General features: G+C 43.3%; 1 protein-coding gene across 1 annotated transcript; it reads left to right on the top strand.

Moving 5' to 3' along the window:
• Positions 1-8533: 8533 nt before the first annotated feature.
• LOC135532288 (zinc finger protein 883-like) lies at positions 8534-20422 on the top strand. Its single transcript, XM_064959866.1, has 5 exons — positions 8534-9118; positions 9536-9633; positions 9788-9965; positions 17135-18076; positions 19818-20422. The coding sequence occupies exons 1-5, from the start codon at positions 8764-8766 to the stop codon at positions 20342-20344; spliced, it is 2100 nt and encodes a 699-aa protein (XP_064815938.1). The 5' UTR covers positions 8534-8763; the 3' UTR covers positions 20345-20422.
• Positions 20423-23960: the final 3538 nt, after the last annotated feature.

Below are 23960 nucleotides of genomic sequence, written 5' to 3'. Positions count from 1 at the left end.
TGCTCTCTAGCAAACTTCAGACGGGCCTGGACATGTACTGGCTTAAGCAGGGGGACACGTCTGGCACTGCAGGATTTGAGTCCCTGGTGGCGTAGTGTGTTACTGATGGTAGGCTTTGTTACTTTGGTCTCAGCTCTCTGCAGGTCATTCACTAGGTCCCCCTGTGTGATTCTGGGATTTTTGCTCACCGTTCTTGTGATAATTTTGACCCCACGGGGTGAGATCTTGGGTGGATCCCCAGATGGAGGGAGATTATCAGTGGTCTTGTATGTCTTCCATTTCCTAATAATTGCTCCCACTGTTGATTTCTTCAAACCAAGCTGCTTACCTATTGCAGATTCAGTCTTCCTAGCCTGGTGCAGGTCTACAATTTTGTTTCCGGTGTCCTTTGACAGCTCTTTGGTATTGGCCATAGTTGAATTTGTAGTGTGACTGTGAGGTTGTGGACAGGTGTCTTTCATACTGATAACAAGTTCAAACAGGTGCCATTAATACAGGTAATGAGTGGAGGACAGAGGAGCCTCTTAAATAAGAAGTTACAGGTCTGTGAGAGCCAGTTATCTTGCTTGTTTGTAGGTGACCAAATACTTATTTTCCACCATAATTTGCAAATAAATTCATTAAAAATCCTACAATGTGATTTTCTGGATTTTTTTTCTCATTTCGTCTGTCATAGTTGAAGTGTACCTATGATGAAAATTACAGGCCTCTCATCTTTTTAAGTGGGAGAACTTGCACAATTGGTGGCCGACTAAATACTTTTTTGCCCCACTGTATGTTAATCTCGAGGAGACAGAACAAGTCTCCTTCCTGAGCGGTATGACGGCTGTGTGGTCCTATGGTGTTTATACTTGCATACTATTGTATGTAAAGATGAACATGGTACCTTCAGGCGTTTGGAAATTTCTCCGAAGGATGAACCAGACCTGTGGAGGTCTACAATTCTTTTTCTGAGGTCTTGGCTGATTTCTTTTGATTTTCATATGATGTCAAGCAAAGAGGTACTGAGTTTGAAGGTAGGCCTTGAAATACATCCAAAGGTACACCTCCAATTGACTCAAATTATGTCAATTAGCCTATCAGAAGCTTTGAAAAACATGACATCATTTTCTGGCATTTTCCAAGCTGTTTAAAGGCAAAGTCAACATAGTGTATGTAAACTTCTGACCCACTGGAATTGTCATACAGCGAATTATAAGTGAAATAATCTGTCTTAAAACAATTGTTGGAAAAATGACTTTTGTCATGCACAAAGTAGATGTCCTAACCAACTTGCCAAAACTATAGTTTGTTAACAAGACATTTGTGGAGTGGTTGAAAACCGAGTTTTAATGACTCCAACCTAAGTGTATGTAAACATCCCTGTTTATAGTCTCCACATTGACTCTGTACAGGTACCCACTGTATATAGCCTCCACATTGACTCTGTACTGGTACCCCCTGTATATAGCCTCCACATTGACTCTGTACTGGTACCCCCTGTATATAGTCTCCACATTGACTCTGTACTGGTACCCCCTGTATATAGCCTCCACATTGACTCTGTACTGGTACCCCCTGTATATATTCTCCACATTGACTCTGTACTGGTACCCCCTGTATATAGCCTCCACATTGACTCTGTACTGGTACCCCCTGTATATAGTCCCAACATTGACTCTGTACTGGTACCTCCTGTATATAGCCTCCACATTGACTCTGTACTGGTACCCCCTGTATATAGCCTCCACATTGACTCTGTACTGGTACCCACTGTATATAGTCTCCACATTGACTCTGTACTGGTACCCCCTGTATATAGCCTCCACATTGACTCTGTACTGGTACCCCCTGTATATAGTCTCCACATTGACTCTGTACTGGTACCTCCTGTATATAGCCTCCACATTGACTCTGTACTGGTACCCCCTGTATATAGCCTCCACATTGACTCTGTACTGGTACCCCCTGTATACAGCCTCCACATTGACTCTGTACTGGTACCTCCTGTATATAGTCTCCACATTGACTCTGTACTGGTACCCCCTGTATATAGCCTCCACATTGACTCTGTACTGGTACCTCCTGTATAAAGCCTCCACATTGACTCTGTACTGGTAACCCTGTATATAGCCTCCACATTGACTCTGTACTGGTACCTCCTGTACAAAGCCTCCACATTGACTCTGTACTGGTACCCCCTGTATACAGCCTCCACATTGACTCTGTACTGGTACCCCCTGTATACAGCCTCCACATTGACTCTGTACTGGTACCCCCTGTATACAGCCTCCACATTGACTCTACTGGTACCCCCTGTATACAGCCTCCACATTGACTCTGTACTGGTAACCCTGTATATAGCCTCCACATTGACTCTGTACTGGTACCTCCTGTATACAGCCTCCACATTGACTCTGTACTGGTACCTCCTGTATATAGCCTCCACATTGACTCTGTACTGGTACCTCCTGTATATAGTCTCCACATTGACTCTGTACAGGTACCCCCTGTATATAGCCTCCACATTGACTCTGTACTGGTACCTCCTGTATATAGTCTCCACATTGACTCTGTACTGGTACCCCCTGTATATAGTCTCCACATTGACTCTCTACTGGCACCCCATGTATATAGCCTCCACATTGACTCTGTACTGGTACCTCCTGTATATAGCCTCCACATTGACTCTGTACTGGTACCTCCTGTATATAGCCTCCACATTGACTCTGTACTGGTACCTCCTGTATACAGCCTCCACATTGACTCTGTACTGTTAACCCTGTATACAGCCTCCACATTAACTCTGTACTGGTAACCTTGTATACAGCCTCCACATTGGCTCTGTACTGGTACCTCCTGTATATAGCCTCCACATTAACTCTGTACTGAATGCAATTGAGCACATCTGGGACATCATTTTTTATTTTTTTTATTTTTTTTACCTTTATTTAACCAGGCAAGTCAGTTAAGAACAAATTCTTATTTTCAATGACAGCCTGGGAACAGTGGGTTAACTGCCTGTTCAGGGGCAGAACGACAGATTTGTACCTTGTCAGCTCGGGGGTTTGAACTCACAATCTTCCGGTTACTAGTCCAACGCTCTAACCACTAGGCTACCCTGCCGCCCCAATGTCTCGCTCCATCCACCAACACCACTTTGCACCACAGACTGTCCAGGAGTTGGCGGATGCTTTAGTCCAGGTCTGGGAGGAGATCCCTCAGGAGACCATCCGCCACCTCATCAGGAGCATGCCCAGGCGTTGTAGGGAGGTCATACAGGCACATGGAGGCCACACACACGACTGAGCCTCATTTTGACTTGTTTTAAGGACATTTCATCAAAGTTGGATCAGCCTGAAGTGTGGTTTTCCACTTTAATTTTGAGTGTGACTCCAAATCCAGACCTCCATGGGTTTATAAATTTGATTTCCATTGATCATTTTTGTGTGATTTTGTTGTCAGCACATTCAACAATGTAAAGAAAAAAGTATTTAATAAGAATAATTCAATCATTCCGATCTCGGATGTGTTATTTTAACGTTCCCTTTATTTTTTTGAGCAGTGTAGTATTTATATCTAACGGTTTTCTTCCTCTGATTGAGAACCAATCTAGGCAACCATAGACTTACCTGACACCTAACATGAGCACAACCCCATAAATCTAATAAACCCCTAGACCAGACGAAACACATAAATCACCCATGTCACACCCTGGCCTAACCAAAATAATAAAGAAAACAAAGATAACTAAGGTCAGGGCGTGACAGTACCCCCCCCCCCCCAAAAGGTGCGGACTCCTGGCCGCACACCTAAACCCATAGGAGATGGTCTGGGTGGGCGTCTGACCACGGTGGCGGCTCTGGACCCCACTCTACCATAGTCTTCGTCCGCTTTCTTATAGCGTCCTTTGAGTGGCGACCCTCGCCACCGACCTTGGCCGAGTAACCCTAACAAACGGCCCACCTGGACTGAGGGGTGCCTCATTGTTGAGGAACCTCAGGACCAAGAGGTAGCTCAGGACTAAGAGATAGCTCAGGCAGGTTGACGGCTCTGCCAGATCCTGGCTGACTGGCGGCTCTGGCAGATCCTGGTTGAATGGCGGCTCTGGCGGCTCATGACAGAAGGGAGACTCTAGCAGCTCTGGACAGACGGGAGACTCTAGCAGCTCTGGACAGGCGAAGCGCACTGCAGGCCTGGTACGTGGTGCCGGCATTGGTGGTACTAGGCCGAGGACACGCACAGGAAGCCTGGTGCGGGGAGCTGACACCGGATGACTGGTGCGTGGAGGTGGTACTGGATAGACCGGACCGTGAAGGCGCACTGGAGCTCTTGAGCACGGAGCCTGCCCAACCTTACCTGGTTGAATGCCCCTGGTCGCCCTGCCAGTGCGGCGAGGTGGAATAGCCTGGCACTGGGCTGTGTAGGCGAACCGAGGACACCATGCGTATGGCTGGTGCCATGTACGCCGGCCCAAGGAGACGCACTGGAGACCAGATGCGTAGAGCCGGCTTCATGGCACCTGGCTCGATGCCCACTCTCGCCCGGTATGTATCGCACCGGGCTATGCACCCGCACTGGGGACACCGTGCGCTCCACAGCATAATGCGGTGCCTGCCCGGTCTCTCTCGCCCCCCGGTAAGCACAGGAAGTTGGTGCAGGTCTCCTACCTGGCTTCGCCATACTTCCTGTGTGCCCCCCCAATACATTTTTGGGGCTGACTCTCGGGCTTCCATCCACACCGCCGTGCTGCCTCCTCATACCAGCACCTCTCTGCCTTCGCTGCCTCCAGCTCCTCTTTGGGGAGGCGATAATCTCCTGGCTGTGCGCAGGGTCCTTTCCCATCTAGGATCTCCTCCCACGTCCAGGAGTCTTGGTTCTTCGGCCGCTGTTGCTGCTGCCTCTCCGGCTTGTTACCACGACGCCTTGGATGGTGGGTAACGGTTTTCTTCCTGGGAAGGAGAGGAGGACCAAAATGCAGCGTGGAACTGTTGAACATCTTTAATAAAGACGATAACGTGAACACTACACAAATACAAAATATCAAAACGTGGCAAAACCGAAACAGTCCTATGGTGGTGCAGAGAACACAAAGACAGGAAACAATCACCCACAAAATACCTAAAGAATATGGCTGCCTAAATATGGTTCCCAATCAGAGACAACGATAAACACCTGCCTGTGATTGAGAACCAATCTAGGCAACCATAGACTTACCTTGACACCTAACATAAACACAACCCCATAAATCGAATAAACCCCTAGACAAGACGAAACACATAAATCACCCATGTCACACCCTGGCCAAACCAAAATAATAAAGAAAACAAAGATAACTAAGGCCAGGGCGTGACATTATAGAACTATTTCTCTCTGTACCATTTGTATTTCATATATTTATTCATATTATTATATATTAACATTTGACTATTGGATGTTCTTATCGGCACTAAAGTATTGCCAGTGTAACAGTATAGCTTCCGTCCCTCTCCTCGCCTCGAACCAGGAACACATCGACAACAGCCACACTCGAAGCAGCGTTACCCATCGCTCCACAAAAGCCGCAGGCCCTTGCAGAGCAAAGGGGAACAACTACTCCAAGTGTCAGAGCAAGTGATGAATACTTACGAGCCTGCTGCTGCCGACCATCGCTCAGTCAGACTGCTCTATCAAATCATAGACTTCATTATAACATAACACACAGAAATACGAGCCTGCTGCTGCCGACCATCGCTCAGTCAGACTGCTCTATCAAATCATAGACTTCATTATAACATAACACACAGAAATACCAGCCTGCTGCTGCCGACCATCGCTCAGTCAGACTGCTCTATCAAATCATAGACTTCATTATAACATAACACACAGAAATACCAGCCTTTGGTCATTAAAATGGTCGAATCCGGAAACTATCATTTCGAAAACAAAACGTTTATTATTTCAGTGACATTAAAAACCGTTTGGAATTTTATCTAATGGGTGGCATCCCGAAGTCTAAATATTCTTGTTATATTGCACAACCTTCAATGTTATGTCATAATTACGTTAAGTCCTGGCAAATTAGTTTGCAATGAGCCAGGCTGCCCAAACTGTTGCATTTACCCTTGACTCTGCGTGCAATGAATGCAAGCGAATTGACACAATTTCACCTGGTTTATATATTCCTTGCTAACCTGGATTGCTTTTAGCTAAATATGCAGGTTTAAAAATATATACTTCTGTGTATTGATTTTAAGAAAGGCATTGGTGTTTATGGTTAGGTAAACATTGGAGCAACGATACGCATCGCATCGACAGGACATGCTAGATAAACTAGTAATATCATCACCCATTTGTGGTTATAACTAGTGATTATGATTGATTGATTGTTTTTATATGAAGTCTAATGCTAGCTCGCAACTTACCTTGGCTTCTACTGCATTTGCGTAACAGGCAGGCTCCTCGTGGAGTGCAATGAGAGGCAGGTGGTTAGAGCGTTGGACCAGTTAACTGTGAGGTTGCAAGTTTGGATCCCCCAAGCTGACAAGGTTAAAGTCTAGCGTTCTGCCCCTGGACAAGGCAGTTAACCCACCGTTCCTTGGCCGTCATAGGAAAATAAGAATGTGTTCTCAACTGACTTACCGAGTTAAATAAAGATTAAATAAAGGTGTAAAAAAAATATATATATATAAATAAAGACTTTAAAAAAAAAATTTATCTGCAAAATCGCCGCCCAAAAATACCGATTTCGGATTGTTATAAAAACCGAGATCGACCCTAATTAATCGGCCATTCAGATGAAGCATAGTGTATAGATGGAGTATAGTGCTTGTTAAACCAGGGTAGTGGGTTTGATTCCTGGGACCACCCATATGTAAAGTGTTTGCAAACATGACTGCAAATCTCTTTGGATAAAAGTATCAGATATATCCACTGATTATACCAAACATTTCGAACACCTTCCTAATATGGAGTTGGACCCTCCTCTTTCTCCCTCAGAACAGCCTCAATTCGTCGGGGCATGGACTCTACAAGGTGTCGAAAGCGTAACACAGGGATGCTGGCCCATGATGACTCCAATGCTTCCCACAATTGTGTCAAGTTGGCTGGATGTCCTTTGGGTGCAGTGGAGGCTCCTCAGGGGAGGAAGGGGAGGCTCCTCAGAGGAGGAAGGGGAGGCTCCTGAGAGGAGGAAGGGGAGGCTCCTCAGAGGAGGAAGGGGAGGCTCCTCAGAGGAGGAAGGGGAGGACCCTCCTCCTCAGTGATTTTCATTAAAATAAAAATGATATAACATTTAAAAAAGTGTAATTCTTTTTAGATAAAACTATACTAAATATAATCACGTCACCAAATAATTGATTAAAACATGAAGGTCTACAGTAGCCTCAGCAGCATTCTGTAGGGTAGCACCATGGTGTAGCCTGGAGAACAGTGAGTTTCCGTTTCTCCTCTGAGTAATTTGACTTCAATACAAACCTACAAGGTTTTGGAAAAGTTTTTTTTTCACCTGGTCACATACAGCTGATGTGTTGTGCATTGAAGTCCAGAAGCGAAGGGAAAAGGTGAGAGGAGGAGAGAAGGAATACAACGTGGCTGTTATGAAAGTGAACTGTGTTTACACATGATCAGGGGTGTATTCATTCCGACGATTCTGTTGAAAAACATTTCTTAAACGGAACAAAATCGGGATAAACATACCTGAATTTATTTAAAAAAACTCTCGTTTGCAACTGCTGGACTAATGATTAAATCCCAGATCAGCAGGTGAGAGTGTGCAAGGCGGTATTGAATGTGTCACTGTCTGTCACCTCAAATTTTTCTCTCAAACTGTGTGCACCTACGTTATAAACTTTCATTCATCGACTAGGTTGTAGCTACCTCATGATGGGTATAGGGAAAATGTGAGTATAATGTAGTAGTCCAAACCTATCGCTGTTACGTTGAACAGGGTGAATGGAATATGAATGACAGTCATCCAACATGCTGTAGTAGAAATAAGGACATGCCCATGAAAAACAAAATGGTCCTCCCTTCATCTACACTGATTGAAGTGTATTTAGCTAGTGACATCAGTAAGGGATCATAGCTTTCACCTGGATTAACCTGGTCAGTCTATGTCATGGAAGGAGCAGCTGTTCTTAATGTTTTGTCTACCCAGTGTACAGCACTACAGATAATCAAGTGCTATTTGCATGTGATGCATTTGTTCTGTTGTTTACAGGATGATTTGTATCTTATAGAGCGTGGCTTTAAGGGAATAGTATGGTCACATGTAGATAAAAACGATTGTGAAAAATGAACAGAGAAAATGTGTATAAACACACAACACTATTCATAGAAGTATTTATTCATCATCTACATATTCATATTACGCTTCTACATCTGTGTACAGGAAAGTATTAGTTGTAAGACGTCAGAGAAAATATATCAGCTCATTGTTAAATTATTATGACGTTCTTTCCAATACAATAAGTGGAGGAACTATTGTTTCCAAACTGCGTTACCCACTCCAGTCAGTTGACTCTTCTTCCGTGACGTATAATGGACTGGACGGACGCTTCTTCAGGAACAACAACGCGCCAACTCTTTCAACCACCTCTTTAGCTTGCGAGCCAACATAAAACTGAAAGATTGACGCTTTAGATCATCTTAATGTACATTATCTAATCTCAGTGTTTTAAACACAAATCTGTTGACGTATTAACTGGATAACTGTAACCTAATTTGCAAACTTGTTATATATTGATACTTAGCCTAGCACTAGGCTATTCGCTAATGCTAACTAGCTAGCTAACATCCCTGACCATGAGCTCATTAAACTACTCATCCCCTGCTGAAGAAGAGGATGTCTGCTGTCCGGAGAAAGAAGCTCTGGCGCTGATCATTGTCGTGGAAGACGAAGAGGAGGATATTACAGTGAAAGAAGAGAAAGAACCTTTTAGAATGAAAAAGGAGGAAGAGGAGGCTGTTATAGTGAAGGAAGAAGATGCTGTTATAGTGGAAGAACATTTCAGAATGAAAAAGGAGGAAGATGAGACTGTTATAGTGAAGGAAGATAATGAACCTTTTGGAGAGGAAGAGGATGCTATCTCAATAAAGGTGAAGGATGAAGACGTTTTGGGAGTGAAAAAGGAGGAGACAGAATATCAGATTAACACCAGTGAGTACTGTCTTCAACAGGGACACAAACTATGCCGTTGTTGAACTAATGTGTGGTTTTAAAGTGGCATTCTACTGAAGTTCTACACTTGAATATGTTGTTCAGTACTGTAGGAATTGTTTAAGGGGCAATCTGCCATTGGTACATATATTTCGGGGACTTTTAAATTAAATGTGTTGAATTCTCCATGTGGTCTATATTAAAGTTCCCCTCATCTAATATAACAGGCTTTTAAAATTCACTATTGAAACAAAATCTCTACTGAAAATATCAAAGGGACGGAAAAGACCCTTTTACATTTGCATCACAAACAATATTTTATAGGACCTTTGTAGACATATTCATGCCTCTTGTAAGACTCTGATTGCAATAGAAGATCATAAGTTCACCATCTGTTTGATGTTCTCGTTCACACAGGAGAGGGACATGACTATTGTGGATCCTCTGGGGAGCTTCAACAACATCCTGATGCTGACGAGGCAGAGAAGAGTCTCTCCATTTCAGAACACCAGATGGTACAGCTTGGTCTGGTCTAGCATACAGCTTGGTCTGGTCTAGCATACAGCTTTCTCTCGCTTGGGGGCTGGGTTTCTGTAAAGCACTTTATGACAACAGTGGCATCAGCATCCATAATGATATGTGTCTGTGTCCCCTCTTTATGGTTACCAGGACAACGCTAGCCCTTCCTCTCTCCCGGAGTCCCCGTGTCGTGCCTCTCCCGGTAGCACCTTACTGCTGGGTATGAAGAGGTTGTCTGTGCTGCTGGTGGACTACAGGAAAACAACGGGGCTGAGTGGAACTATGAGAGGAGGAGAAGAGATGAAAGGATCAGATTTGACACATCAAAGTAAGTGCTGTAGTTTAGTTTGAACAAATACAATAGATCTGCCCACCGGTATCTGTTACCAGGACAACCAGCAGAGTTCTGTTAGTTGACAGGAAGATAGGCTGGTGGATATGGATGTTATGAATATCATAACACTGAAAAAGGATTCTGCCAATGAAAAGAGAGAAACCAATAGACCATATAAAACCTTGATGAAAGTTTGCTTTGGAGAGAAACCAATAGACCATATAAAACCTTGATGAAAGTTAGCTTTTCAGAGAAACCAATAGACCATATAAAACCTTGATGAAAGTTTGCTTTGGAGAGAAACCAATAGACCATATAAAACCTTGATGAAAGTTAGCTTTTCAGAGAAACCAATAGACCATATAAAACCTTGATGAAAGGTAGCTTTAGAGAGGAACCAATAGACCATATTAAACCTTGATGAAAGTTAGCTTTAGAGAGAAACCAATAGACCATATAAAACCTTGATGAAAGTTAGATTTAGAGAGAAACCAATAGACCATATAAAACCTTGATGAAAGGTAGCTTTAGAGAGGAACCAATAGACCATATTAAACCTTGATGAAAGTTAGCTTTAGAGAGAAACCAATAGACCATATAAAACCTTGATGAAAGTTAGATTTAGAGAGAAACCAATAGACCATATAAAACCTTGATGAAAGTTAGCTTTAGAGAGGAACCAATAGACCATATAAAACCTTGATGAAAGTTAGCTTTAGAGAGAAACCAATAGACCATATAAAACCTTGATGAAAGTTAGCTTTAGAGAGAAACCAATAGACCATATAAAACCTTGATGAAAGTTAGCTTTAGAGAGAATCCAATAGACCATATAAAACCTTGATGAAAGTTAGCTTTAGAGAGAATCCAATAGACCATATAAAACCTTGATGAAAGTTAGCTCTAGAGAGAAACCAATAGACCATATAAAACCTTGATGAAAGTTAGCTCTAGAGAGAAACCAATAGACCATATAAAACCTTGATGAAAGTTAGCTCTAGAGAGAAACCAATAGACCATATAAAACCTTGATGAAAGTTAGCTCTAGAGAGAAACCAATAGACCATATAAAACCTTGATGAAAGTTAGCTTTAGAGAGAAACCAATTGACCATATAAAACCTTGATGAAAGTTAGCTTTAGAGAGGAACCAATAGACCATATAAAACCTTGATGAAAGTTAGCTTTAGAGAGAAACCAATAGACCATATAAAACCTTGATGAAAGTTAGCTTTAGAGAGAAACCAATAGACCATATAAAACCTTGATGAAAGTTAGCTTTAGAGAGAAACCAATAGACCATATAAAACCTTGATGAAAGTTAGCTTTAGAGAGAAACCAATAGACCATATAAAACCTTGATGAAAGTTAGCTCTAGAGAGAAACCAATAGACCATATAAAACCTTGATGAAAGTTAGCTCTAGAGAGAAACCAATAGACCATATAAAACCTTGATGAAAGTTAGCTCTAGAGAGAAACCAATAGACCATATAAAACCTTGATGAAAGTTAGCTCTAGAGAGAAACCAATAGACCATATAAAACCTTGATGAAAGGTAGCTCTAGAGAGAAACCAATAGACCATATAAAACCTTGATGAAAGGTAGCTTTAGAGAGAATCCAATAGACCATATAAAACCTGAAGAAAGGTAGCTTTAGAGAGAAACCAATTGACCATATAAAACCTTGATGAAAGTTAGCTTTAGAGAGAAACCAATAGACCATATAAAACCTTGATGAAAGGTAGCTCTAGAGAGAAACCAATAGACCATATAAAACCTTGATGAAAGGTAGCTTTAGAGAGAATCCAATAGACCATATAAAACCTGAAGAAAGGTAGCTTTAGAGAGAAACCAATTGACCATATAAAACCTTGATTGATGAAAGGTAGCTTTAGAGAGAAACCAATAGACCATATAAAACCTTGATGAAAGGTAGCTTTAGAGAGAAACCAATAGACCATATAAAACCTTGATGAAAGTTAGCTTTAGAGAGAAAGTTTCAAGATGATCTGATGTAAGATGAATGTTTCACAAAAACTTGTCCTAAAAACATTACAGATGTTACATTGCCTGTCCCAGTCAACCCCCCTATCTTTACTAGACTGTAGAACAGGCAAACTAAACTCAAGACACTGTTAATTAATTAACTAATACTGGAGGAAAGCTGTGATCAGGCTGCCTACTCAAGAGAAAGCTTCGAACTGTAACCAGTGCCTGCAACCTGGTTCAGGTTATCAATCAACCTACCAGGGTAGTTACAAACAGGGGAGGAATGAAATCATCAACATGTGTTGATCATATCTTTACATTTGTGACATCATGTCTTTGAATACAGCCAGTGTGTCTATGTATGCAGATAACTCCACACTATACACACATCAGCTACCACAGTGACAGATATGACAGCAACTAGTCTACAAATGCCACAAATGTTCCAACTTCAATTCATTATTTCTCAATGATGCTTTAAAGGAGAAGTTTACCCAACATCCAGAAACTCCTAAGTGATTCCATACATTGAAACTAGACCAGTGGAGTTTTCCCTCTCCCCCTCTTTCTCCCTGTAGTGCTGTACTGAAACAGCTGCTCTCCCCTCTCTCCCTGTAGTGCTGTACTGAAACAGCTGCTCTCCCTCTCTCTCCCTGTAGTGCTGTACTGAAACAGCTGCTCTCTCCCTGTAGTGCTGTACTGAAACAGCTGCTCTCTCCCTGTAGTGTTGTACTGAAACAGCTGCTCTCTCCCTGTAGTGCTGTACTGAAACAGCTGCTCTCCCTCTCTTTCTCCCTGTAGTGCTGTACTGAAACAGCTTCTCTCTCTCCCTGTAGTGCTATACTGAAATAGCTGCTCTCTCTCACTGTAGTGCTGTACTGAAACAGCTGCTCTCTCCCTGTAGTGTCACGTGACTTGTGGCTTGTTTCTCGATGTGGTCGTCCCTTTGCTACTTTGCCAGTTAAAGAATTATTCAGAAATCTGCAGTGTGTTTGTTGTTTTATTAAAGCTATAGGCCTTTGGCTATGAATTGTTTGATTATCTGAGAGAGAAAAAATAACTTTTCAACCCATGTGATCGATTACATAATTAAACACTATTGGCTGCCTTGATGATGACAGCTTTGCACACTCTAGGCATTCTCTCAACCAGCTTCATGAGGTAGTCACCTGGAATGCATTTCAATTAACATGTGTGCCTTGTTAAGTTAATTTGTGGAATTTCTTTCGTTCTTAATTGGAGTTGGCGTTGGAGCCACTCAGTTGTGTTGTGATGAGGTAGGGGGGTATACAGTGTTGTGATGAGGTAGGGGGTATACAGTGTTGTGATGAGGTAGCGGGGGGTATACAGTGTTGTGATGAGGTAGGGGGTATACAGTGTTGTGATGAGGTAGGGGGGTATATGGTGTTGTGATGAGGTAGGGGGGTATATGGTGTTGTGATGAGGTAGGGGGTATACAGTGTTGTGATGAGGTAGGGGGGTTTACAGTGTTGTGATGAGGTAGGGGGGGTATACGGTGTTGTGATGAGGTAGGGGGGGTATACGGTGTTGTGATGAGGTAGGGTGGGTATACAGTGTTGTGATGAGGTAGGGTGGGTATACTGTGTTGTGATGAGTTAGGGGGGTATACAGTGTTGTGATGAGGTAGGGGGGATATACAGTGTTGTGATGAGGTAGGGGGGTATATGGTGTTGTGATGAGGTAGGGGGTATACAGTGTTGTGATGAGGTAGGGGGGTTTACAGTGTTGTGATGAGGTAGGGGGGGTATACGGTGTTGTGATGAGGTAGGGGGCATACAGTGTTGTGATGAGGTAGGGGGGTTTACAGTGTTGTGATGAGGTAGGGGGTATACGGTGTTGTGATGAGGTAGGGGGTATACAGTGTTGTGATGAGGTAGGGTGGGTATACAGTGTTGTGATGAGGTAGGGTGGGTATACTGTGTTGTGATGAGTTAGGGGGGTATACAGTGTTGTGATGAGGTTAGGGGGGTATACAGTGTTGTGATGAGTTAGGGGGGTATACAGTGTTGTGATGAGGTTGGGGGGTATACAGTGTTGTGATGAGGTAGGGGGTATACATTGTTGTGATGATGTAGGGGGGTATACAGTGTTGTGATGAGGTAGGGGGGTTTACAGTGTTGTGATGAGGTGGGGGGGTATACAGTGTTGTGATGAGGTAGGGGGGTATATGGTGGAAGAGGTAGGGGGTATACAGTGTTGTGATGAGGTAGGGGGGTATACAGTGTTGTGATGAGGTAGGGGGGTATACAGTGTTGTGATGAGGTAGGGGGTATACAATGTTGTGATGAGGTAGGGGGTATACAGTGTTGTGATGAGGTAGGGGGGTATACAGTGTTGTGATGAGGTAGGGGGGTATATGGTGTTGTGATGAGGTAGGGGGTATACGGTGTTGTGATGAGGTATGGGGGTTTACAGTGTTGTGATGAGGTAGGGGGGGTATATGGTGTTGTGATGAGGTAGGGTGGGTATACAGTGTTGTGATGAGGTAGGGAGGGTATACAGTGTTGTGAAGAGGTAGGGAGGTATACAGTGTTGTGATGAGGTAGGGGGGGTATACAGTGTTGTGATGAAGTAGGGGAGGTTTACAGTGTTGTGATGAGGTAGCGGGGGGGGGTATACAGTGTTGTGATGAGGTAGGGTGGGTATACAGTGTTGTGAAGAGGTAGGGAGGTATACAGTGTTGTGATGAGGTAGGGGGGGTATACAGTGTTGTGATGAAGTAGGGGAGGTTTACAGTGTTATGATGAGGTAGGGGGTATACAGTGTTGTGATGAGGTAGGGGGTATACAGTGTGTGATGAGGTAGGGGGTATACAGTGTTGTGATGAGGTAGGGGGTATTCAGTGTTGTGATGAGGTAGCAGGGGGTATACAGTGTTGTGATGAGGTATGGGGGGTATACAGTGTTGTGATGAGGTAGGGGGTATACAGTGTTGTGATGAGGTAGGTGGGGGTATACAGTGTTGTGATGAGGTAGGGGGTATACAGTGTTGTGATGAGGTAGGGGGTATACAGTGTTGTGATGAGGTAGGGGGTATACAGTGTTGTGATGAGGTAGGGGGTATACAGTGTTGTGATGAGGTAGGGGGGTATATGGTGTGACAGTCCATTACTTTAAGGTCAGTCAATCAGGAAAATGTTTCTTCAAGTGCAGTCGCAAAAACGATCAAGTGCTATGATGAAACTGGCTCTCATGAGGACTGCCACAGGAAAGGAAGACCCAGAGGTACCTCTGCTGCAGAGGATAAGTTCATTAGAGTTACCAGCCTCAGAAATTGCAGCCCAAACACATGCTTCACAGAGTTCAAGTAACAGACACATCTCAACGTCAACTGTTCAGAGGAGACTGTGTGAATCAGGCCTTCATGGTCAAATTGCTGCAAAGAAACCACTGCTAAAGGTTCGCCACTAAGAAGAAGAGACTTGCTTGGGCCAAGAAACACGAGCAATGGACATTAGACCGGTAGATATCTGTCCTTTGGTCTGATGAATCTGAATTTGAGATTTTTGGTTCCAAGTGTCTTTGTGACATCATGTCTTTGTGAGACGCGGAGTAGATGAACAGATGATCTCCACATGTGAAGCATGGAGGAGGAGGTGTGATGGTGTGTAGGTGCGGGTGCTTTGCTGTTGACTATATCAGTGATTTTATTTTGAATTCAAGGCACACTTAACCAGCATGGCTAGCACAGCATTCTGCAGTGATATGCCATCCCATCTAGTTTGGGCTTCGTTGGACTGTCATTTGTTTTTCAACAGGACAATAACCCGACACACCTCCAGGTTGTGTAAGGGCTATTTTACCAAGGAGAGTGCTGCATTAGATGACCTGGCCTCCACAACCCCCTAACCTCAACCAAATTGAGATGGTTTGGGATGGAGTTGGACCGCAGAGGAAAGCAGCCAACAAGTTCTCAGCACAGAAACTCCTTTGTTTAACACTTCTTTTGCTTACTACATGATTCCATATGTGTTTTTTCATAGTTTTGATGTCTTCACTATTGTTCTGCAATATAAAAAATGAAGAAAGACCCTTGAATGAGTTGGTGAGTCCAAACTTTTGACTGGTACTGTACATTAAATTCCCTGACAACAGCTCCAGTGGACATTCCTGCAGTCAGCATGCCAATTGCACGCTAACCTCAGAGATCTGTGGCATTGTTGTGTGACGACAACTGCCCATTTTAGTGGTTTTTTATTATCCCCAGCACAAGGTGCACCTGAGTAATGATAATGCTTTTTAATCAGCTTCTTGATATGCCACACCTGTCAGGTGGATGGATTATCTTGGCAAAGGATAAATGTTCACTAACAGGGACAGAAACAACATTGTGCAACAAAATTCTGCAATATTTTATTTCAGCTCATGAAACATTTTTACTCTACCCGAAATGCCATAACACCATAACATCAGAGATTAGTCAAAAATGTAGAAAATGTCTCAAGAAATTGGTCCATTTAAACAGCAATGTGTCAAACCCTTTCCACAACGGGGAGTGGTTACTGATGTGCTTTGTGTCTTCGACGTAAAAACAAGTTTTGTACTTCCACACAAAATTACTTCTTTGGCTATTTTATGTTTAAGGAAGTGTGTAGGTCACATTCTGTATCATACAGCTATGAAAGTTATATATTTAGAACCACCTGTTCAATTGGAATCCAGCGACGTCTGTGTCTTCAGTGTCCTAGAACTGTCTAGTTTTTTGTGTTCTGACTTGTAAAACAGGATGAATAAAATAAGTAATGTCAACATAGCAGTAATTACCAGGAAGCTCTACATTTGTTTTAAAATCACACTAAGATTGTTTAAACTGGCCTCAGGTTATTGAGAGATCTGATTAGGATTTACTCTCGTAGCAAGGTTGTTTTATCATGTGGTTTCATTCGGGTCTTTGTTTAAAAATAACACTGTATTTGTCAGGAGAAAGACCAGACTCAGAGGAACTGTTTATTTTTTTGTGTTCTGAATTCTAAAACAGAATAATAAGTAATGTAAACATATTATCAGTAATTACCAGGAAGCTCTACAACATCATTTGTTTTAAAATCACACCAAGATTAAAACTGGCCCCAGGGATCTGATTAGGATTTACCCTTTATCATGTGGAGGTTTCATTCATGTCTCTATTTAAATAAACACTCTGTCTTTGGCAGGGGAAAGACCAGACTCAGAGGAAACAGAGCCAGGGACGTCCAAACCAGCAAGACGACACCAGTGTGAAAAGAGTTTTAAACAGAAAGCACAACTGAAAACACATAAGAGAATACAAACATTGGAGAAGCCTTACCACTGCTTCCAGTGTGGAACGGGTTGTAACCGGTTAAGGGACCTGAAACAACACGAGAGAATACACACAGGAGAGAAGCCTTACCACTGCTCCCGGTGTGGAAAGAGTTTTACCCAGTTATGTAACCTGAAAACACATGAGCGTATACACACAGGGGAGAAGCGGTACCACTGCTCCCAGTGTGGAAAGCGTTATACAACATTTGGGAGCCTGAAAATACATGAGAGAATACATACAGGAGAAAAGCTGTACCACTGCTCCCAGTGTGGAAAGAGTTTTAACCAGAAAGGATACCTGAAACAACATGCAAGAATACACACAGGGGAGAAGCCTTACCACTGCTCCCAGTGTGGAAAGAGTTTCAACCAGAAAGCCCACCTGAACCAACATGAGAGAATACACACAGGGGAGAAGCCTCACCACTGCTCCCAGTTTGAAACGGGTTTTAACAAGTTAAGGAACCTGAAACGACATGAGAGAATACAGATAGGGGAGAAGCCTCACTACTGCTCCCAGTGTGGAAAGAGTTTTTCAATGTTGGGGAGCCTGAAAATACATGAGCGGATGCATACAGGAGAAAAGCCGTACCACTGCTCCCAGTGTGGAAAGAGTTTTACAACGTTAGGGAGCCTGAAAATACATGAGAGAATGCATACAGGAGAAAAGCCGTACCACTGCTCCCATTGTGGAAAGAGTTTTACCCACTTAAGTAACCTGAAAACACACGATAGAATACACACAGGGGAGAAGCCTTACAACTGCTCCCAGTGTAGAAAGAGTTTTGCCCACTTGTGTAACCTGAAAACTCATGAGCGATTACACACAGGGGAGAAGCCTTACCACTGCTCCCATTGTGAAAAGAGTTTTACAGAGTTAGGTAACATGAGAAAACATGAGATAAAACACAGAGGAGATCAAGATATTGGCTTCTGAACAGTATGACATCGGGAAGGTGAATGCTTCTGAACAGCGGGACAGATAAAAGTCCTATATCGACATAACCTGAAAGGCCGCTCAACAAGGAAGAAGCTGCTGCTCCAAAAACGCCATAAAAAAGCCAGACTACGGTTTGCAACTGCACATGGGGACAAAGATCAAACTTTTTGGAGAGATGTCCTCTGGTCTGATGAAACAAAAACAGAACCGTTTGGCCATAATGGCCATCATTATGTTTGGAGGAAAAGTGGGATGCTTGCAAGCCGAAGAACACCATCCCAACCGTGAAGCACGGGGATGGCAGCATCATGTTGTGGTGGTGCTTTGCTGCAGGAGGGACTGGTGTACTTCACAAAATAGATGGCATCATGAGGGAGGAAAATGATGTGGATATATTGAAGCAACATCTCAAGACATCAGTCAGGAAGTCAAAGCTTGGTCGCAAATGGGTCTTCCAAATGGACTATGACCCCAAGCATACTTCCAAGGTTGTGGCAAAATGGCTTACAGACAACAAAGTCAAGGTATTGGAGTGGCCATCACAAAGCCCTGACCCCATCCTATAGAATATTTGTGGACAGAACTGAAAAAGCATGTGCGAGCAAGGAAGCCTACAAACCTGTCTCTGTTACACCAGCTCAGTCAGGAGGAATGGGCCAAAAGTCACCCTACTTATTGTGGAAGCTTATGGAAGGCTACCCGAAACGTTTGATCCAAGTTAAACAATTTAAAGGCAATGCTACCAAATACTAATTGAGTGTATGTAAACTTCTGACCCACTGGGAATGTGATGAAAGAAATAAAAGCTGAAATAAATCATTCTCTCATTTCACATTCTTAAAATAAAGTGGCGAGCCTAACAGACCTATGACAAGGGATTTTAACTAGTATTAAATGTCAGGAATTGTGAAAAACTGAGTTTAAATGTATTTGGCTAAGGTGTATGTACATTTCCGACTTCAACTGTGTATATATATATACACACACACTGATACACTGAACAAAGATGTAAAACAAAATGTAACAATTTCAAAGATTTTACTGAGTTACAGTTCATATAAGGAAAAAAGTTCATGGAAATCAATTCATTAGGCTCTAATCTATGGATTTCACATGACTGGGAATACAGATATGTGTCTTTTGGTCAAGGATACCATGAAAAGGTAGGGGCAGAAAACAATCTGTATCTGATGTGCCAAGAGTTGATCAGGCTGCTGATTGTGGCCTGTGGAATGTTGTCCCACTCCTCTTCAATGGCTGTGCAAAATTGCTGGATATTAGCGGGAACTGGAACACGCTGTTGTACACGTCAATCCAGAGCATCCCAAACATGCTCAATGGTTGATATGTCTGGTGAGTATGCAGGCTGTGGAAGAACTGGGACATTTTCAGCTTCCAGGAATTGTGTATAGATCATTGCTACATGGGGGCTGTGCATTATCATACTGAAACATGAGGTGATGGCGGCAGATGAATGGCACGACAATGGGCCTCAGGATCTCGTATCTCTGTGCATTCAAATTGCCAACAATAAAATCCAATTGTGTTTGTTGTCCATAGCTTATGCCTGCCTATACCTTAACCCCACCACCACCACCACCACTTGAAAGAACATAAGAGAACACACACAGGGGAGAATCCTTACCAATGCTCCCAGTGTGGGAAGCATTTTACCCTGTCAAGTCACCTAAAAGTGCATGAAAGAACACACACAGGGGAGAAGCCTTACAAATGCGCCCAGTGTGGAAAGAGCTTTACCACATTAGTTCAATTGAAAGAACACAAAAGTAAACACACAGGGGAGAAGCCGTTCCACTGCTCCCAGTGTAGAACAAGTTTTACACAATCAGGAGGCCTAAAAATACACATGAGAATACACACAAAAGAGAAACCCTACCAGTGCTCCCAGTGTGGAAAGCGGTTTGCCCGGTCAGGGCACATGAAAGAACATAAGAGAACGCACACCGGGGAGAAGCCTTACCAATGCTCCCAGTGTGGGAAGAGTTTCACCCTGTCAGGACACTTAAAAGTGCATGAAAGAACACACACAGGGGAGAAGCCCTACCAATGCTCTCTGTGTGGAAAATGTTTTACCACATCACAGAATCTTCAAGTACATGAGAGAATACACACAAGATAGAATCTTTACCACTACTTCCAGTGTGGAAATTGATATTTCACATCACATGAAGAGGGAGTGGTTACAAAATTGATTGGACAACACCTAGTAAGAAATACTATACATGTTAAAAATGTGAAATACTGTAGATATGTTATTTTAAAAAATGCAACTCGAAGCTAGAAGCATCAGACTGCCTAGAAAGGTAATTCTAACCTTTAAATATGACTGGGCAAAGTCATTAGTTCTACCCTTAAATATGACTGGGCAAAGTCATTAGTTCTACCCTTAAATATGACTGGGCAAAGTCATTAGTTCTACCCTTAAATATGACTGGGCAAAGTCATTAGTTCTACCCTTAAATATGACTGGGCAAAGTCATTAGTTCCACCCTTAAATATGACTGGGCAAAGTCATTAGTTCCACCCTTAAATATGACTGGGCAAAGTCATTAGTTCCACCCTTAAATATGACTGGGCAAAGTCATTAGTTCCACCCTTAAATATGACTGGGCAAAGTCATTAGTTCCACCCTTAAATATGACTGGGCAAAGTCATTAGTTCTACCCTTAAATATGACTGGGCAAAGTCATTAGTTCTACCCTTAAATATGACTGGGCAAAGTCATTAGTTCTACCCTTAAATATGACTGGGCAAAGTCATTAGTTCCACCCTTAAATATGACTGGGCAAAGTCATTAGTTCTACCCTTAAATATGACTGGGCAAAGTCATTAGTTCTACCCTTAAATATGACTGGGCATAGTCTAATCAATGTTGTCTAATCAATTGTGTAACCACTCCCTCTTCTAATTAGGGCCGATTGGAAAAAGCTGTTCAAAAGAGGACAACGTATTAACATTTCTCTGTACTCCCTGACGAAAGCCGTGCAGCCGAAACGTGTGAAATATTTTTTAAGCTTTGTTTCCAATTGAACATGCCATACAAATAAAGCCATTTTAATTAATCATATAAAGAGTGCATTGGTCCTCCTTTCTTTTTAATGACCAGTTTACCCCTTTCACCAAAGAGCACCTTCTATCTCCCACAATGTTGTGTTCCTTAGCAGTGCTTCCTTTCCTCCTCTTTTTTTCTACAAGGAAATTAATCATTTGAAATTAATTTGTTAGGCCCTAATCTATGGATTTCACATGACTGGGAATGCAGATATGCATCTGTTGGTCACAGATACCATAAAGAAGGAGTAGGTTTGTGGATCAGAAAACCAGTCAGTATCTGGTGTGACCACCATTTGCCTCATGCAGTGCGACGTCTCCTTCGCATAGAGTGCTGGATATTGGCGGGAACTGGAACACACTGTCGTACAAGTTGATCCAGAGCATCCCAAACATGCTCAATGGGTGACATGTCTGGTGAGTATGCAGGCCGTGGAAGAACTGGTACATTTTCAGCTTCCAGGAATTGTGTACAGATCGTTGCGGCATGGGGCTGTGCATTATCTTGTTGAAACATGAGGTGGTGACATGAGGTGGCGGCTGAAACATGAGGTGGCGGCTGAAACATGAGGAGGCGGCTGAAACATGAGGAGGCGGCTGAAACATGAGGTGGCGGCTGAAACATGAGGTGGCGGCTGAAACATGAGGTGGCGGCTGAAACATGAGGTGGCGACTGAAACATGAAGTGGCGGCTGAAACATGAGGTGACAGCTGAAACGTGAGGTGGTGACATGAGGTGACGGCTGAAACGTGAGGTGGTGACATGAGGTGGCGGCTGAAACATGAGGTGGTGGCTGAAACATGAAGTGGTGACATGAGGTGGCGGCTGAAACGTGAGGTGGCGGCTGAAACATGAGGTGGTGACATGAGGTGGCGGCTGAAACATGAGGTGACGGCTGAAACATGAGGTGGCGGCTGAAACATGAGGTGGTGACATGAGGTGGCGGCTGAAACATGAGGTGGCGGCTGAAACATGAGGTGGCGACTGAAACATGAGGTGACGGCTGAAACATGAGGTGGCGACATGAGGTGGCGGCTGAAACATGAGGTGACGGCTGAAACATGAGGTGGCGGCTGAAACATGAGGTGGTGACTGAAACATGAGGTGACGGCTGAAACATGAGGTGGCGACTGAAACATGAGGTGGTTACTGAAACATGAGGTGGCGGCTGAAACATGAGGTGGTTACTGAAACATGAGGTGGCGGCTGAAACATGAGGTGGCGGCTGAAACATGAGGTGACGGCTGAAACATGAGGTGGCGGCTGAAACATGAGGTGGCGGCTGAAACATGAGGTGACGCTGAAACGTGAGGTGGTGACATGAGGTGGCGGCTGAAACATGAGGTGGCGGCTGAAACATGAGGTGGCGACTGAAACGAGGTGACGGCTGAAACATGAGGTGGTTACTGAAACATGAGGTGGTTACTGAAACATGAGGTGGCGGCTGAAACATGAGGTGACGCTGAAACGTGAGGTGGTGACATGAGGTGGCGGCTGAAACATGAGGTGGCGACTGAAACGAGGTGACGGCTGAAACATGAGGTGACGGCTGAAACATGAGGTGGTTACTGAAACATGAGGTGGTTACTGAAACATGAGGTGGCGGCTGAAACATGAGGTGACGGCTGAAACATGAGGTGGCGGCTGAAACATGATGTGGTGACATGAGGTGGCGGCTGAAACATGAGGTGGCAGCTGAAACATGAGGTGGCGACTGAAACATGAGGTGGCGGCTGAAACATGAGGTGACGGCTGAAACATGAGGTGGCGGCTGAAACATGAGGTGGCGGCTGAAACATGAGGTGGTGACTGCAACATGAGGTGGCGGCTGAAACATGAGGTGGCGACTGAAACATGAGGTGGTTACTGAAACATGAGGTGGCGGCTGAAACATGAGGTGGTTACTGAAACATGAGGTAGCGGCTGAAACGAGCCTCTTGCCCACACAATTTGCTTAATATAAGAAATTTGAAATTATTTATACTTTTACTTTTGATTATTTAAGTATATTTTAGCAATTACATTGACTTTTGATACTTAAGGATATTTAAAACCAAATACTTTTAGACTTTTACTCAAGTAGTAATTTACTGGGTGACTTTCACTTTTACTTGAGTCATTTTCTATTAAGGTGTCTTTACCTTTAAGTCTGACAATTGAGTACTTTTCCCACCACTGGTTTCTACCATGGGGCGGCAGGGTAGCCTAGTGGTTATAGCATTGGGCTAGTAACCGGAAGGTTGCAAGTTCAAATCCCCGAGCTAACAAGGTACAAATCTGTCGTTCTGCCCCTGAACAGGCAGTTAACCCACTGTTCCTAGGCCATCATTGAAAATAAGAATTTGTTTGTTAAGGCTACAGCTACCCCCTACTTTGTGCAATTGCCACCTGAAGATATACCCAATTCTAACAGCCTGTAGCTCAGGCCCAGAAGCAAGGATATGCATATTCTTGTTACCATTTGATAGAAAACACTCTGAAGTTTGTTTAAATGTGAATTGAATGTAGGAGAATATAACACAATAGATCTGGTAGAAGAAAATACACAGGCGTTTCTCTGTTCTTTTAATGTTGTTGCATCTTTGAAATAAACTAGAACAGCCAAACATTCAGTTATGATACTGGGGCTAATTCCAAATAAGAGCATAGGTAGGCAACAGTATTTGACCAAAGTTTCAGACAG

Source organism: Oncorhynchus masou, chromosome 5 (genome assembly GCF_036934945.1).
Source record: "Oncorhynchus masou masou isolate Uvic2021 chromosome 5, UVic_Omas_1.1, whole genome shotgun sequence".
Lineage (NCBI taxonomy): Eukaryota > Metazoa > Chordata > Actinopteri > Salmoniformes > Salmonidae > Oncorhynchus > Oncorhynchus masou.
This window is presented reverse-complemented; position numbering and strand designations above follow the sequence as displayed.

Excerpts from the sequence above, each read along its gene's own strand:
- LOC135532288 (XM_064959866.1), top strand. The coding sequence starts at position 8,764 with ATGAGCTCATTAAACTACTCATCCCCTGCTGAAGAAGAGGATGTCTGC. Across the intron at positions 9,634-9,787 it reads CCATTTCAGAACACCAGATG|GACAACGCTAGCCCTTCCTC; the intron begins GTACAGCTTGGT and ends TATGGTTACCAG. Across the intron at positions 9,966-17,134 it reads ATCAGATTTGACACATCAAA|GGGAAAGACCAGACTCAGAG; the intron begins GTAAGTGCTGTA and ends TGTCTTTGGCAG.